The sequence below is a fragment of the Telopea speciosissima genome, chromosome 11 (genome assembly GCF_018873765.1).
Source record: "Telopea speciosissima isolate NSW1024214 ecotype Mountain lineage chromosome 11, Tspe_v1, whole genome shotgun sequence".
In the NCBI taxonomy this organism is placed as follows: Eukaryota; Viridiplantae; Streptophyta; class Magnoliopsida; order Proteales; family Proteaceae; genus Telopea; species Telopea speciosissima.
The window spans coordinates 43,820,049-43,837,205 of record NC_057926.1 but is presented as its reverse complement, the minus strand read 5'-3'; the positions used below and the strand labels follow the sequence as shown (position 1 = coordinate 43,837,205).

At 38.9% G+C, this 17,157-nt stretch overlaps 1 protein-coding gene across 3 annotated transcripts in view; it reads right to left on the bottom strand.

Annotated features, from left to right (window-relative positions):
* LOC122645896 (transmembrane protein 208 homolog) overlaps nucleotides 1-17,157 on the bottom strand; it is a 41,272-nt gene that overhangs the window by 1,062 nt on the left and 23,053 nt on the right. The window contains exons 1-4 of one of the 3 annotated variants that reach the window (XM_043839303.1): nucleotides 14,558-14,579; nucleotides 12,873-12,980; nucleotides 11,304-11,497; nucleotides 9,018-9,102 (exon numbers count right to left, since the gene is read on the bottom strand). In XM_043839303.1, coding sequence (XP_043695238.1) covers nucleotides 9,018-9,102; nucleotides 11,304-11,497; nucleotides 12,873-12,956 — 363 coding nt within the window. In that variant the 5' untranslated portion in view covers nucleotides 12,957-12,980; nucleotides 14,558-14,579. Of the gene's footprint in view, nucleotides 1-9,017; nucleotides 9,103-11,303; nucleotides 11,498-12,872; nucleotides 12,985-14,557; nucleotides 14,580-17,157 lie in introns of those variants that run through there. The other 2 variants (XM_043839304.1, XM_043839305.1) reach the window with 2 other exon arrangements.

Below are 17,157 nucleotides of genomic sequence, written 5' to 3'. Positions count from 1 at the left end.
GAGGTCATTTATGCAAACAATCGGCTGCAAGGAAGCTCTTAAGAAAATTGTTGTGGTTCAAATGGTGATCACAGCTCCTATGAAAATTGGTGTGGTTCAAACAGTGAACTCCAAGTAGGTAAAACCTACCACTCAATTGGACCACCTTGGAGATATTTATGCCAATGACACTATTAAAGGGATGAGACTACCAATAATATATGACAACCAAAAGGTGAAAAAACTGTTCAGTGGAACACACCAGGAGATCTCTAAGCCACAACGATTAGCAAGCGAGACAATCCCACCCAGGATGGATGGCCAAAAGAGATTTAGCAATCAGGTAATATGATATCTTACTATGTGGAGTCACTGATGATGATTCACCAAAGGGGCAGAGCCAGGGACTTTTTCTTTTCCTTGTGTTTTGGGGAAGGGGCACAGAAGTAACAAATGGGAGGAACCAAATTATATGTAAGGGGTGAGTTTGGAGTTGGTCCTAACCTTTGGCACTTTTGCGCAAAGTGACCACCCTAAAGACTCAAACCACCCATTTGCGATTTGCCCCAGCAGCCGGAACATTTTACCATTGCTCTAAGCAAAAGGGTCAGGCTATATATATTAGAAAGAAATTTATGCCTGTTCAAGGTGGCATATTTAAACAAAGAATAGAAAAAAATTAATTACTAATTTCAGGTTACTATGATTCTTTAAATAAAAAAAAGTTAATTCAAAAGTTACAGTATTAAGAATTTAAGATAAAAGAATTTGGTAGTTATAATCTGTTAAATTATGTACACCAGAATACCATGGGGGTATTCTGGTCTTTTGGGTGTTTTATTTATTTTTTATTTATGTATTTATGAGCAAGGGTAGAAATGTAATTAGGGCTGTGACACTGTTCATGTGAACAGTGTCGTGAACAGTATCGTGAATAGTGTTTCCCCTTGTAATCTCTTTTATTATTATTATAAATAGAGAGCTTAACTGATCTCATTGATCATTCAAGCATTATTCCACAAACCTGTTTTGTTAACATGGCATCAGAGCCAAAATTTCTCTGATCTAAGTTTTCAAAACCCACCCCCTTCCTATCGTTTTTTCTTTCCTCCCCTTCTCTCAATTTCTTTTCTCTCCTTTTTTCCCCTTTGCTTCTCCTCCCTTCTTAAGGGCAGCACTACAGAGGTGATCATATGATCTAGTTGCTGCCCTATTTCAGCCTCTGTTTTTCCCCTTTATGAGATAATTTATTTGGTTCGATTGCTGCTGGTTCCTGTCTGCGATTTTTTCAGTTTCCAGAATTTTGAAGCCCTAGCCACTACCATTGATCAAGGCTGGTTTTCTGCATATTGGACACTCATCTGCGATCTGGACCAGCTGCCCTGGAGCTTTTTTTGGTTGTTGAAGACCCCTTCTCCCAATCGATTCCTCTTTTTTAGGGTTTTCTAAAACCCTGATCATTATCGATTTTTGGGAATTGGGCTGGTTGCTGCTGTTTTTTTATTGGAGCTTCTTCTCTTCATCAAGGACATCCTCTACAGGTTCCTGGACAGATTCGATCAAGCTTCTTCGTCAACTTTTTTTGGATCCCCATCACCACATCGATCTCCAATTTCGGGTTCTCTTCCAAAACCCTGACATTGTCGATCTCTGTGGAAGGGATCTCTCTGCTACTGCTGATTTTTTGGGAGCTATTTTGCCCTTCATAGTGGCCCACTCGACCTTGATTTCAGCTCTTGGTTTGGTGTAATTGCTGGTTTTTCATTCTCCACAACCTTGTTGCAACTATGGGTGACTCTGCTGATTCCACTGCAACCTCTAATCAACCTAGACATGAAAAATCAAATTATCATACTTTTCAGCCCAATCCCATCAAACTTGATGGCAGCAACTACCTATTGTGGTCTCGGTCAGCCTCTTTTGCTACTACTGGCCGTGGTCTCACTGGCCACATTGATGGCACTGTTCCCATGCCTGCTGCCCCAGGTGCTGCCCTGACTCACTGGCTTGCCAACAATGGTGTTCTCATGTCTTCTTTGATTGGTTCTATGACTTCGGACATTGCACATGGGTTCTTCCTTTTTGATACAGCTTCTCAGGTTTGGTCAGCCTGTAAGCAAACGTACAGACAGTTTGGTAATGATGCACAGGTCTATGAACTCAGGAAGAAGGTTCTTCATACTACTCAGGGGGACTTAACAGCCTCTAAATATTATGTTACTCTGCGCAACCTTTGGCAACAGTTTGACCACTTCTCTGATTACCAACCTGATAATGCTACTAATCTGGCTGCCTATAAGAAACATGTGGATAAAATCAGGGTCTATGACTTCTTGGCTAGGTTGAATGTTGAGTATGACCCAATTTGTGTTCAAGTGTTGGGCCATTCTCTTTTTTCCAAACTTGAGCAGTCTTATGCCTTGGTCTCCTCTCAAGAAAATCGCCGAGCTGCTATGTTGCACCGCTGTCCCCGACAGATCAGCCCTTCGTACTCATCGCATGGCTCCTTCTACACCAGTTGGCACTCTCTCTGTGGGTGGTACTACTATCGGCACTATTACTTGTGAGCATTGTCATAAGCCTTATCACACCAAGGACAAATGTTGGAAACTTCATGGGAAGCTCTGACTTTGAGGCTAAACGGGTTGCTGCAGCGAAAACCAAAAACCAAGGCCAATTACTCGAGTCCACACCGCAGCCCCTACTACTGACACTGGCCTATCTCAGGCAAGATACGAGAACTCGCGAGATCTCCGAGTTTCTCGGTTTTTCAAAATCTCGAGTCGAGATCACATACGCATTCTAAAAGTGCATTTTCTCGGCGAGATATCCGAGTTTCTTGGTTTGACATAGGAAAATGCCCATCTAGGTCCTTTACATGAGTGCCGATCTCGAGATCTTGCTAGAAATTCTTGGTATACGACACCTATCTATGCCAGGGACCAAGATGCAGGACACTTATTTATGCCTAATATCATTTAAGTAAATGCTACTTAAGATATTATTCATAAATAAGAAAATACCCCATTTGAATCCAATAAAAATAGTTAAAAATCAAATTCCAAAAGGAAAAAAGTCAACCCCTTCAAGAACAAAACTGGATTTTCTGGTGTAGGTGCAATTTTCAACTTCCTAATGTTGGGGTTTTTCTCAAATCTAAAAATTCCATAATTCTTTTTATGGTAAAACATTGCTAAAAACCAAAAAGTACGGTAAAATATTCATTTGTTTTGATGTCCAAAAAATTATTTCCATTCGTAGCGATTTTGATTCATGAATTAAGACATTGACTCGTAGCATAATATCTTTCATATAAATCAGATTTTAGCAATCTTGGACTTGTTGGAAAGCTTTGTTTTTCAAAGCTTTCCAACAAGTCCAAGATTGCTAAAATCTGATTTATATTGAAAGAGTTATGTACCATCAGCTTAATTCAATGGCACGAATCTTGTCACAAAATCCATGCTATGAAAGTTTGAAAATTGCACCTACCGCGAAAATTCAGTTTTGTTCGAACCGGGGTTGATTTTTTTCTTTTGGAATTTGATTTTTTAACTATTTTTATTGGATTCAAATAGGGGGTATTTGCTTATTTATGAATAATATCTTAAGTAAATGCAATATCATTTACTTAAATGATATTAGGCATAAATAAGTATATTCGTCTCCGTGTCATCCCGGTTTCTAGCATAAGTAAGTGCCATTCTGCTTTCCTACTAATCAAACTCCTATTTGGACTTAGTTTTTGCAAAATCTAATAGTGCCATTGTGTTTAAATGGCCTAAAATAGGCTGAATACCAAGTTTCGACCCAAACTAAGTCTAAAACCCACCGAGATGAGGCTTCGAGTCGAGAAAAAAATGCAACAACTCGGTGAGATCTCGGCGAGATCTCAACTCGACTCGGTTTTTCAAGGGTCCGAGTTGGCACCGAGACCCGAGTTTTCGAACCTTGATCTCAGGAGGATTTACAGGCATTCCTACGTGTGCTAAAGTCTTCCACCAGCGTACCTCTACTACACCAGCTCGCCACTTCGTCTACTCTTTCAGGTTCACACTTTGCTCGGTCGTATTTCGCTTGGTGGTCATTGTGCCTCAGTAGCTTCCCATCCTCGATCATTGATTCTGGAGCTACGCATCACATGATCGGGTCCTCAGCCTCTTCCATCGTTATTCTCCTACCTCTAGGAAAGACAAAGTCAAGTGGTGATGGTTCCCTTTCCTCCATTTCTCGGAAAAGGAATCATTAATCGCACTCCTTCCCTTCCTTTATCCAATGTTTTACATATTCCAAATTTTACTACTAACCTTCTTTCTATTAGTAATATAACTTGTGATCTTAACTCCAAAGTAACCTTTTTCCTTCCCATTGTGTTTTTCGTGATCCGGACTCTGGAAGACAATTGATTGGGTAAAGTGCATGGTGGCCTATACCGCTGACGATGGACGCTCACTCCACCTCCATTACTACCACTACATCGAATTACTTAGTATCTTCCGAAATTTATCTGGCACTCTAGATTAGGTCACTCCCCTTAAGCATCTTAACATCTTTATTTCCTACTTTGATCAAACATTGTGATAAGACCGATTTCTTTTGTGAGGCTTGTGTTCTCGCCAAACAGACACGTTCAACTTATTCTATTTCTAATAAAAGGAGTTCTTCACTTTTTCACTTAGTACATTCCGATGTTTGGGACCTCATCGTAAGACTTGGTTTCGTCACCGTTGGTTTGTCTCTTTTATTGATTGTCATTCTAGACACACATGGGTTTATCTTTTACACACCAAAAGTCAAGTTTTTCTTGTTTTCAGCATTTCCATAACATGGTCAAAACTCGCTTCAATGCTACTCTCAAAGTCTTGAGAAGTGATAATGGGACCGAGTATACAGAGACTCAATTTCAAACATACCTTGCTAATAATGGGATTGTTCATCGACAAGTTGTGTTGATACCCCGCCCAAAATGGTGTGGCCGAAAGGAAGAACCGACACTTGTTGGAAGTGGCCAGGCGTTGATGTTTTCGCACCATGTTCCCTCCCAATATTGGGGGATGCTATTCTTCTTTCGCAACCTATCTTATTAATCGGTTGCCTTCCCGTGTTCTTAACTCCCGCAGTCCGACCGATATTTTACATGGGAATTCCACCTTTGTGGTTCCTCCCAAAGTTTTCGGTTGTGTGTGTTATGCCAGAGACACTAAACCTCATGGCAAATTTGATCCTCGTGGGTTAAGGTGTATTTTTTTGGGTTATTCTCCAACCCAGAAAGGTTATAAGTGTTATCACCCTCCTTCTCGTCGTACTTTGATCAGTATGGATGTGGTCTTTCATGAAAGTCTTGCCTATTATCAGTCTACACATCTTCAGGGGGAGAATTCTGGTTCCAGTGAAGATGTGCTTGTGTTTCCTCCCCTTGAAATTCCTCCTTTGGCTGCTGCCCAGCCTCCTTTGGCTGCTGTCCCTTCATCTGTAAGGACTCCTTTACAGGGGGAGTGTATAGGAAATAATGGTAGTAATGATCATGATGCAGATTCATCATCAAATAAGGCTTGTTTCATTGGGAATAAGTGTAGGGTTGGGATATATATATATTGGGCCTTTGTTCCCAAGGGTTTTCTATGTATTAGGCCACTTTAGTGGGCCTGAAATAGGGGTATATAGGTTGCATACGGGATTAGCCCAATACTTAGTTTTTATTTTGTGTTTTTAATTGAACCGGTTTAAATTGGTTGCATCCAATTGGTTCAATTGGTCTAATTTAAGTGAAGTGATCCTATTGGCTAAGAGGTTCTTATATCCTATTGGCTACTAGGGAATCTTCTTTATTTTAAGTAGTTTAAGTTGTTTTAAGTCATTAGGACTCTATTTTGAGTCTATTTGAGTTTCCTAGTTAGTTTAAGTTGCCTAATAGGTTAGGGATAAGGTTAGGCCATTCCTTTTTAGTGTCTAAGTCTATTTTTGAGTCTCCTATATAAGTTTGTAAGGGAGGCCAGCATTGAACACGAATTTGATTAATAAAAATTAGCTTTATGCTTGCTGCCTTTGTTGCTGCCTTTGCTCCATCGTGAGTGTGCCTTGTGAGTAATATCAAGGTTGTCTTGTGAGTAATATCAAGGTTGAAGGGATTGATGGATCTCCAATCGACTCTTTGCATTGTGAAGATCGGGAGGGCTACTACTTATCTCCTTGCATTGTGAAGATCGGGAGACCCCATTGTTCATCTTCAAAGTTGTTGCCATTGAAGACCTGTAACAAGTAAGAAATTCTGCAACTATTCTTCTTCCTTCTAGAAGGTCACATACAAGGTAATTTTCGTGAGAATTCTGCCCAGCCAAATCTAACCATTAGAATCTGCTAAAAATTTGATCAAGTCTTTCTCAAACCCTAAGAGAGACTCAATTCAAATTTCAGCACCATCCACCCAGCCGATTGTCTGAAATTACAGTTTTACCCCTCTCTCCTACTTCTACTAGGAAACCTCCATAACTCCAAATCTGTCCATCAGTTTCAAACCAAACTTTCAGCATACATCCCTTACATCATTGTTGACACTCGATCCAAGTTTCAGCCCCAAACTCCCACTTTATCCCCTCCATTCCTTTACTCCATTAAAATCCAAAACCTGTAACACAATTCTGTCCAGAACTGCAGAATTTTAAAACCTTTCCAAATCCTATTATTTTTATACCATATTGACCCCCTAGACCTGCCCATTAATACCCTATAAACCCCTTTCCCAATATCCAACCCTAACCTTAGGAATTGACCTAAATCCTAGTGCTGTCCATTCGAACCAGCAACCCCTTTTGTTATTTGATCCTGTTGTTTGGCTCTTAGTAGGCCTCCTACCTATCTAGGACTACATTAGATCATTGTCAGGGGGAGTTGACTCCAGTCCAGAGAACCATCAGTGAATTTCAGAAGAAAATTGACAACTCTAATATCATCACCTACAAGAGACACTCCAACAGAGGGCAACATCAATCCATTGTGGCACCAATACCTATCCAATTGCCAACCCAAGAGTCAGATCCTCCTCCTCCTTGTGGTGAGACCTCTCCTTCCGATCTACCTATTACTCATCGAAAAGGTACTAGGATTTGCACCCTGCATCCCATTTCTCGCTTTGTTTCTTATAGTTCTCTTTCTCCATCTTTTCGTGCATTTGTGTCCTCTCTTTCTTCTTGTTCCTATTCCTAAAAACTGGCAGGAAGCATATACAGATGGAAAGTGGAAGGCAGCTATGTTGGAAGAAATGAGAGCTTTAGAAAAAAACAACACTTGGGATCTTGTAACCCTCCCTCCAGGAAAAAAACCAGTGGGATGTAAGTGGGTGTTTGTGGTCAAACAAAAGATTGATGGGTCTGTAGATCGGTATATGGCACGTTTGGTTGCAAAGGGTTTCACCCAAACATATGGGATTGACTATCAGGAGACTTTTGCCCCTGTTGCAAAATTGAATACAATAGGGGTTTTATTATCATGTGCAGTTAATCTTGGATGGGATCTCCAACAGTTGGATGTGAAGAATGCCTTCCTAAATGGGGAACTTTGTGAGGAGGTATACATGGATATTCCACCAGATTTTTCTTCTGACAATAATGAAGGCAAGGTGTGCAAATTGAAGCGAGCATTGTATGGGACGAGCACCACCGAGCATGGTTTGGTCGGTTCCACAAAGCAATGACATCTGTTGGCTACAAGCAAAGTAATGTTGATCATACTCTCTTTATAAAGAGGGCTGGTGAGAAGCTCACTGTTCTTATAACGTATGTGGATGACATTGTGGTTACAGGCAATGATGGGGTTGAGATCAGCCGGTTGAAGAGGTTTCTTGGGCAGGAATTCGAGATTAAAGATCTAGGGCCGCTACGGTACTTTCTTGGGATTGAGGTTACTAGATCTTCTAAAGGCATCTTTCTCTCCCAAAGGAAGTATGTCCTAGACTTGTTGGCTGAAACTGGTCTGTTAGGATGTCACCCTTCAGATACTCCTATGGAGGCTACTGTTCATCTCAAAGAAAAGGAGGGTGAACCTGTTGATAAAGGCCGGTACCAACGCCTAGTGGGAAAGCTGATTTATCTCTCACACACTCATCCAGATATTGCTGTTGTTGTGAGTACTGTGAGTCAGTTCATGCATGATCCCTATTCTTCTCACATGGAGGCTGTTCTTCGGATTCTCCACTACTTGAAGTCAGCTCCGGAAAAGGCATTCTTCTGTCTCCTAATGGTAACCTACGGGTAGAGGCATATACCGATGATGACCGGGCTGGTTCTCAGATCGGAAGTCTATCTCTGGTACTTGTTTCTTTTGTAGGTGGCAATTTGGTCACTTGGCGTAGCAAGAAGCGTAATGTGGTGGCTTGTTCTAGTCTGCCGAGTTTCGGGCTATGGCACAAGGCATTTGTGAGTTACTTTGGTTGAAAGGCTTGCTACAAGATCTTGGTGTTCCTGTTCATCTTCCCATGATGTTGTACTGTGATAACAAAGCTGCAATCAGCATTGCACACAATCCGGTACAGCATGATCGCACTAAACATGTTGAAGTGGACAGACATTTCATCAAGGAAAAGCTGGAAGAAGGGTTGATTTGTGTTCCCTTTGTGAAGTCTGCTGATCAGGTTGCTGATATCTTCACTAAGGGATTATCTGGGAAATTGTTTCATCCCATTCTGATCAAATTGGGCATGATTGATATATTTGCACCAACTTGAGGGGTAGTGTTAAATTATTCTGGTCTTTTGGGTGTTTTATTTATTTTTTATTTATGTATTTATGAGCAAGGGTAGAAATGTAATTTGGGCTGTGACACTGTTCACATGAACATTGTCGTGAATAGTGTTTCTCCTTGTAATCTCTTTTATTATTATTATAAATAGAGAGCTTCACTGATCTCATTGATCATTCAAGCATTATTCCACAAACCTGTTTTGTTAACATAATCTATGTTCATAAAAAGAAAAAGAAGAGTATTCCCATTATTGAATGTGCTGCAAACATGTTTGCTACCACAACTAGGGTAAATGATCTTACCACTAAATAAGTGTACCAAAATTTCCCAGAGATGATGGACATCAGCTGTACAAAGATTGTAATGTAGATCACATCATGTAGGTATCTGCAAAAGTAGTCAACTGTTAAACTTAGTGGTAATAAAGATTCATACCTGGCCATTAGCAATGAACCCCGAGTCCACAATGTTTTTTTTTTTAGTTTCACAAAAAAAAAACTACATCAAATTAGTGAAAACGATACAGAAGCAAAATAGAAAAATCATAGACCACACTGACTCCATGAATGCTGGAACAGAACCAGATAACACATAAATACAAAAGCTACAGTATCAAGATAAAATGATTTGTTCCAAGAAGAGCAATCATGCCTAGAATTTTTTAGACGCTTCTCAACAATTTAATAACTAGTTTGTCTGATTCATCCATTTAATAAAAAAGGTAGACTGCAATCCTTGGCATCCACTAGAATGAGAAATGCAAAGAAGAACATAATAAATGTCCTTCCCTCATCAAGTGAGAAAACCACTTGGAGCAACTGCCAGGACTGTGTTGCCTTCTAATTTTTTGGGAGGGGGGGGGGGGGGGAGCATCGACCGCCAGTTCACCATGGGAGAAAATTAATTGAGACACTGCCAAATTAAAAACCAACTATTACCAACCAGACCATTTTGTCTCACCCAGCCAACTCATTTATTATAATTTCTCTGACCTATATAACTAAAATCTTGATCTTCTTCTTAACTGATCCATCCATGCAGAGCATATTCCCCTGAAAAACTTACTATCACATAAGGACACTCATAAAAGTAGTTCAAGTGATGAAACCCTTGTCTCAGTACTCTTACATTTTCTCAGCTTACTTGAAAACTCTTTGCATTTAATCCTACCAGATGTTGTTCCCTTTTTTCAATTTTCAATTTACACTTACGGCCCTGTTTGTTTCGTTGTAAAATTTTCCTTGCACATGATATTTTGCATGATGTAGATCTTTCTTATATTTCCATGTCATTTCCGTTTATGTCAAACAAACAGTGGAAAATCCTTTCTCACAAGAAGATTTTTTTCCCGACTGTTTATATGGAAACAAATGCAGCTTTAACAAACCCATTACATCCTTATTGTTTCATTCAACTAATCAATACCCTACTTTTCAACCATCCTTGCACATCCCTTATTTGTTTCATTCAACTAACCAATACCCTACTTTTCAACCATCCTCGCACATTCCCTCCATAATCACCAACGTATCAAAACACTAACCTACCAGGTACAAATAACCCTACTTTCGCAGTTTCTGGTACCACTAAAAATCTCTTTTACATCACCAGCAGCTATTCCTTCATTTCCTATTAACAGATTTCTTCGCAAGCATAGATGTCAAGGCGTCGCCTAGGTGTCTTGACAACTGTCACCTTATTGGTGTCACCTTGCATCAATGCCCCTCCAACACCTTGAGTCACCTAGACACCGTGAGAACTATGTTTGGTAGAGGTGCTTGGGTGTGTTTTTTTTTTCAATAATAATGGTATACTTTGTCATGGGAACTGTAGTCCTACATCATCCATAATGATACCAACCTGGAAATCTTGAACGTTGAGCTAGAGCTAAATCTTTGACCAAAAGAAATAAATGTTTATCTGTTAAGAAAAGAAGCTGACAAATCTCAGGGTTGAATAACTGATGTTTTCGGACAATGGTCATCATCAAGGTATTGTAATTGCTTAAACAAATTACCAGTCTATGCTTATATCCATCTATAAAATATGAGCAGCAGAGCAATACCAATTTCAACTCCAACGGACCATCAGACCAGAATGAACTCTTGTCATTACTCATTAGCACCCAAATGCTGGACCTCTGACTGAATGGCCTGCAAAAGTTAACAGATTGCCCATCGGCCTGTATCTATACAGGCTAAGGTGCCCTGCTGGTGATAAAAACATTCACGGTTCTGCTACCTTGAAGTCTATTTCTATGTAACAGGAAATTAATTTTCAAAATTTTGTTATTTCTGAAAACTCTTATGTCAAAACTTTAATAAGCAATGTTGAGCACCCCATATCTGCATCTTTGTTACAAAGATTAAGTAGTTGAAGTCATCCGAGATTAAACAACTAGGATGTGCCTCCTGTTCACTATCAACTAGGCCTTGAGTTCTGTACCATGTTTGTTAATCACTACAATAAACACTCAAAGTTCCCAAGAAACCAGAAGTATGAAGCTGGAACAAGAAAAACATAAGGCTAGATAAGACATTTCTATTGCTCAAAGCTTAAAATAAAGACAATAACATGGGAACATGTACCCACAAACTCCACCAGTGCTCATATCAAACCCGCCATCTAGAAGCTCTCCATCATCATCATAAGCTGGTTCTGCCATTTTGGAAAGTTGTTGATAAGGAATTGCATAGGCCAGTGAAGTGACACAGAGGCCAACCCAATGCTTCCAACTGACAGTTGAATGAAAGACGAGCATCCTCACTAAAAAGTGTATAACCTGCAGAATCACAAGTTCAATAATATTTAGTATCTCAGAAATACAAGGTTCCAAATTTACCGAAATGGAAGAAATTTGGTGAAATATTTCGGTTTCGGTAGCATCCAAAACAAAATGCCAGGAGAAATAAGGGAAGACCAGATTTTGCGAAAACTCCAGAAGCTTCATATCATTTCTGTGAAACGGTACAAATTTCGACTGTATTTCGCCCATTTCAACTTTCAACTCTTGCGCTAGCAAAAGAACCGAAGTGAGTGGAGATTGCTCCAAAAGCCTCATATATGGGCAAAACGGTCACATTTGCTACTGATTTCTGCTGTTTCAAGCCTTGGACTACAATTGTGGAACATCTTCAAATTTGTGTGTTTTTTAAGCATCTTTTACCCAAATTTTCTCCAAATTGCAACTTTGAAGGTAAATTTCCAAATTTATTTTAATTTCTTGTGTTTTCTTGCTTGATTTGAATGATTGACAATACCTAATCATAATACTAACATCCTGTGTGCATGAAATCATGTGTTTGACATTGATTTGATATGTTTTTAAAATTGGGTATTTTCTTAAATGATTTTCTTCAAAATCAGGATCAAAATAGCTTGGTTGGGGCTTAATTTTCATACGTTAGGCCGTAGACCAATCAACAAGTTCAAATAGGTGGATTAAATTTTCTGCCAAAAATTCAAATTTTTTTTTTCATTTTCTGATTTCAAAAACTGATTTTCTTGAACCAGAATTTTCAGAGAAAAGAGGTCAAATAGCTTGGTTGTGGTTTGTAATGTTGTTAACATTGGATATTTTCATCCACCCAAAAAAAAATGGGTATTTTCTTAAACAATTTTTCTAAAAAATAAGGATCAATAGCTTGGTTGGGGCTTAACTTTTCATACGTTAGGCCACAGACCGATCAGCAAGTTCATGTAGGTGGATTAAGTTTTCTGCCAAAAATTCATTTTTTTAGTTTCTGATTTCAAAAACTGGTTTTCTTGAAACAGCATTTTCAAAACAAAAAAAAAAAGGTCCAAATAGCTTGGTTGGGGCATGGAAGATATTACTATAATACATTCTATCCAATTTTTAACTTTACATTGTTACCCAGGTCATGGAAGATCCCTTTTTTTTTTGGGGGGGGGGGTGTGGAGGGAGGGAACAGCAAATAAAAAGCTTAATGTGACAAACTAACAAAACAAAAAGGTCAATTGGCATACAGAAAAATGCAAGAGAAATAACAGCGAACTAGAGCAATATTTCAAAAATGAGTAGAGGTAGTTCAAAGCGAAAACAAAGTGAAAGAAGATAGTAAACTCTGAACAATGATTTTGGTCCAGAACTAAATTCCTGAAATATACACAATAAGAGAGAGAGAAGGCATATCTACATTGCAGGCTATGATGAGACGAAATAGTTTGTTCATGTGACGAGCATTCTCTTCCTTGCGTTTCTTCGCACCCTGGTTTGCCATCACTTCTCAACAAAATCCCCGCAACTGCACAGAAACCCTTAAAAAGTAAACTTACAATAAATTCTCAAAAAGGAAATAAGAGAATCCCATAGTCTTATACTTCCGTCCTCATTTGGTACTTTCTGCTAGTTTATTTAAGAAAATAGTAGGCCAACATGTTTTGGCGCTAGGTTTACTGAGAAAGGTTCAACATGGGCCTCCAAAAAGACCAATGATAGGCTATGTAGCATAGAAAGAAGGGTGAAATAGAGAAATCAATTTAATGAAACCAAGTTTCATTCAATCTACTTCTCTTTTTCTTTGTTACTGATGTATCTTAAAAAATTGAGCCAAAACAAGCGGTTGACTGGATCCAACCAGGAAACACACATTTCCATGACCAAAGACCCTAGGAAGCTTGTGGGAGTAAAAACCACTCCAAACCAGCCAATTTCCATGGTTCCTACAAACTGCATAAAGCTCTATAATGACCAAGTTTCTCGTCATTTTTTTTTAAATAATTCAATGTTTGTCAAACTGGGAACTAGCTATAAACCAGATTGATCAAAGTTAGTCAACAAACGCAAGATAAAAATTTCCCATGAAACTCCATCAACATTTAACCAAAAGCAAGTAAGCACTCAACCACAAGGCCTCACCTTTTCCTCTCCTATCAAAGGAACTAGCTATAAACCAGATTGATCAAAGTTAGTCAACAAACGCAAGATAAAAATTTCCCATGAAACTCCATCAACATTTAACCAAAAGCAAGTAAGCACTCAACCACAAGGCCTCACCTTTTCCTCTCCTATCAAAGGGACCAAGATACCTCCTCTTTTTGGCATATTAGCCCCTACTACTGCAAAAGTAGGTTTTACCATTTTAGCTTTCTGTTTCTTCTTTCCTTTCTTTTGTATCCCTACCCTCAAAAGAAGTTTTGGTGGAAAACATTCCTAGAAATGTAAATTACATTTTTTGGATGGTAATACAAATTCAAGGTAGCGGGATCAACTCAAGTCTGTTCCAGGGTGAGGCAGTGATTCTTGTAAGAGTTCATTGGAGTAAACGACTAGATAAAAGTTTCTACGCAGAGATTCATCTGAGAATGCATTGGAGTAAACGACTAGTTTAAAGGTAGACATAACTGGGAAAATAAAGTATTTTGCATGCAACCCAAAAACATTTTCAGGGAGATCCCTTCCCTCACCTTTACCTTCCCACAAATCTTTCCAGGAAAGCAACCAAACCCCAAAGCACTTCCCCTCATTATGGTGCATACTACGACTAGGGAAAAAAACATGATAATCTTCAAACATTGACAGACCAAACCACATTAATCCCGCAGGAAATTGGAAATTCTTTCCATACACAAAGGCAAAGGATGATGACAGAAAGATAAAGAAAGAATCAAAAGATAAGGAACCAGATGGGAATTGAGAGAGGACAATTAACTACAGTATCCTATTGTTCACCCACTGCAGATTAGGTATAACAATCGGCACCAATTTTAAATCACTCAGAGACTCCTAAATTGGTCATCACTGAAATCCCCAAGTCAATCTGCAAACAGAAAACCCCAGACCTGTATGCAACAAAAACATGAAATAGAGAATAACTAGTACCAATTACAGGATCGTGTTCTGATTCTCCACCCAGAAATCTCTTCACCACAACCGGTTCTCCTCTTCCTTGGTTTCCAACGTGAGAGTAACTATTCCAACGGCTGGCTCCATCCAAGTTGATTTTGAGTATACATCACCACATGGGTGTACTATTTTACCAAAATGCCCTCAAAAACAGAAACATTTATAGAGTACCACTGACTCACTGAGCTCTAACAAAGAAGAGGAATTAAGCGGGTCAGTCTTGGTTTATAAATTGAACTAAATTGAAATTCCTTGTTTGCAAGTTGGGGCTACATGAAAGAACTTTCTGCTTAGATATTGTTAAATCTGAGAAAGTAAGCAAAATTGCAACTTCTGAGTTGTGAAACCTGAATGTTCCCTAATACTTTGGAGGAGAGGGGGGGAATTTCGGACTATTTTAGTAGGCAGTTCTTCATTCCAAAATGCTAAATAGGATTAATTGCAGATGGGATTATTAGTTTCATCATAACCAGTGTTGTTTGGCATTAGCAGGAAACAAGTTTGATCTCTAAAACCCACCAAGTAGTTCTGTGAGATCCTTAGTTTTATCTCCATTAAAATAATGAGACTTACAAATCATGATCACCAAGGATGAGGATATTATATTACTTTAGAGTCCAGAACTGCCTTGAAATCTAAGTTGTCTCTCACGTCCTGCAATGCATGTCCAAGAATATGAAATCGACCTAGAATACATTCCAAGAATGTATATCAAACACGACTCAAGTTGTCTCTCACGTCTTGCAATACATGTTGGGATGTCCACGCATAAGACATAAGATAATCTCACATCGGATATGAATAGATAATGGTGAGAGACTAGCTTTTAATGATGAGTTCTACCTTGTAAAGTCCTGTATTAAACCAAAGCATGAAAAATTTTATCTTAAAATAAAAAAGAAATATATTAAATTCCTATTTGACCACAACATGAAGCATGGAAAATTCCATTTTGATCATATTGGTCAACCGGCACCAAAGGTATTTCTGAATAGTGTTTTGATCAAATTGGTCAAACGGAATTCCATTGGGCAACAGTACTTACATTACTCAAAGTACACTTATTACCCCAAGGATGTATCTCCTTCCAATGGTCATGGTTTTGATTTTCACCTATTGTTTGAGAATTGATTGAAGTTTGAATACTGTAATGTCATAAGAAACCATTTCCACATTAACAGATTTTCTACAGTGTGGATCAATAATTTGGCATTTTTTACTCTTGGACAGATGGGGAACACTTTGCCACGTTATAAATTTGGTGTCATTCTTAATTGTATACCCTACATTTATGTGTCTTATTCCCTTATTTTTCAAGGAGGTCTACGCATACTCACCCCACCTCGCAGAGGCTATTTTCATACTCAAATCCACGACCATTAGGTCACAATAGAGTAACCCTTATTGTTGCGCCACAATTTTTAATTTCTCAAAAAAATGTTAAAACATTTTATTGACTCGTGTAAAGGTCAATTTGGTCTAGAAATTAAGTCATGACTAGGTAATGGCGTGGACAATATTTCACAAGTTTGGGACCCTAGAAATAATGCCACATGGGCAAAATAATCTCTAATTTTGGGCAGTCATTCCTATACTACTGACTGGTGTGGCAAATCTGTTCCACTGTCACATGGTAAAAACTCCTCTTTCTGAGATTTCATTTTCTCTCTCAATTTTTGTGTGTACATCAGAATAGGCAAAAGTTCTCTAACATAGGGATTTCCCATGTAAGATTTTGTGACCATCTCAACTATATGGTTGGCAAACAACCGTATGCGCCCAGGAAGTCAAGAGATCGACTCTCCTAGTTGCATATTTGTGCCAGAAAAAGACACTCCCTCACCCCTCTAGTGGTAGGTATCTCTTGTAGTTGGTAGCTGAAGTCTCCATAGGACTGCGGGCACCCAATTACCGGGAGATGAAGTATGTGGATTGACCATTTGTAAAAAATAGCATAGGTATATGGAATATGTGTGATGTTATTCAATGTCTTTTGTTTAAGTATTACAGAATGAAATAAAAGGCAATGTGCTGTATTGTCTTCAATTTCACAAGGCCATGTAATGGCGATCCAACCATAGAAAGGCTGGGATTAGAAACAAATAAAAATTCTCCAACCGCAGGTAAGGAAAAGGTTCCCAAACTGGAGAAAATTAATAATTCATTAAGTAATCAGATCTAAACCAAGCTTTGATTGAATGATCTAGTATGTATGGGTGACAACTAAGTACTCTCTCTCTCTCTCTCTCTCTCTCTCTCTCTCTCTCTCTCTCTCTGACTTCATTTACAGCACTTCTGGACAGACAAACCATTAAACTGGTAAAACTGTTCCAAACCCCCAACCCACCCCCCACCCCCAAAAAAAAAAAAAAAACAACACTAAAGCAAAAGCTACAAAACTGTTTGGTGAGCTTCCTTGAGTTTGTCAAATCAAAAAAGAACTAAGAAAATTTTGATTTAGTCCTTGATCGAAACCTCCAAGATGATGGCCTTAGTAGGATTTGGTGAACCGAGTTTCCCTCCAAAAGTCGGGAGTCAGAGAACCATAGGGGTTTTCAAGAGGCAATCAAATGTGA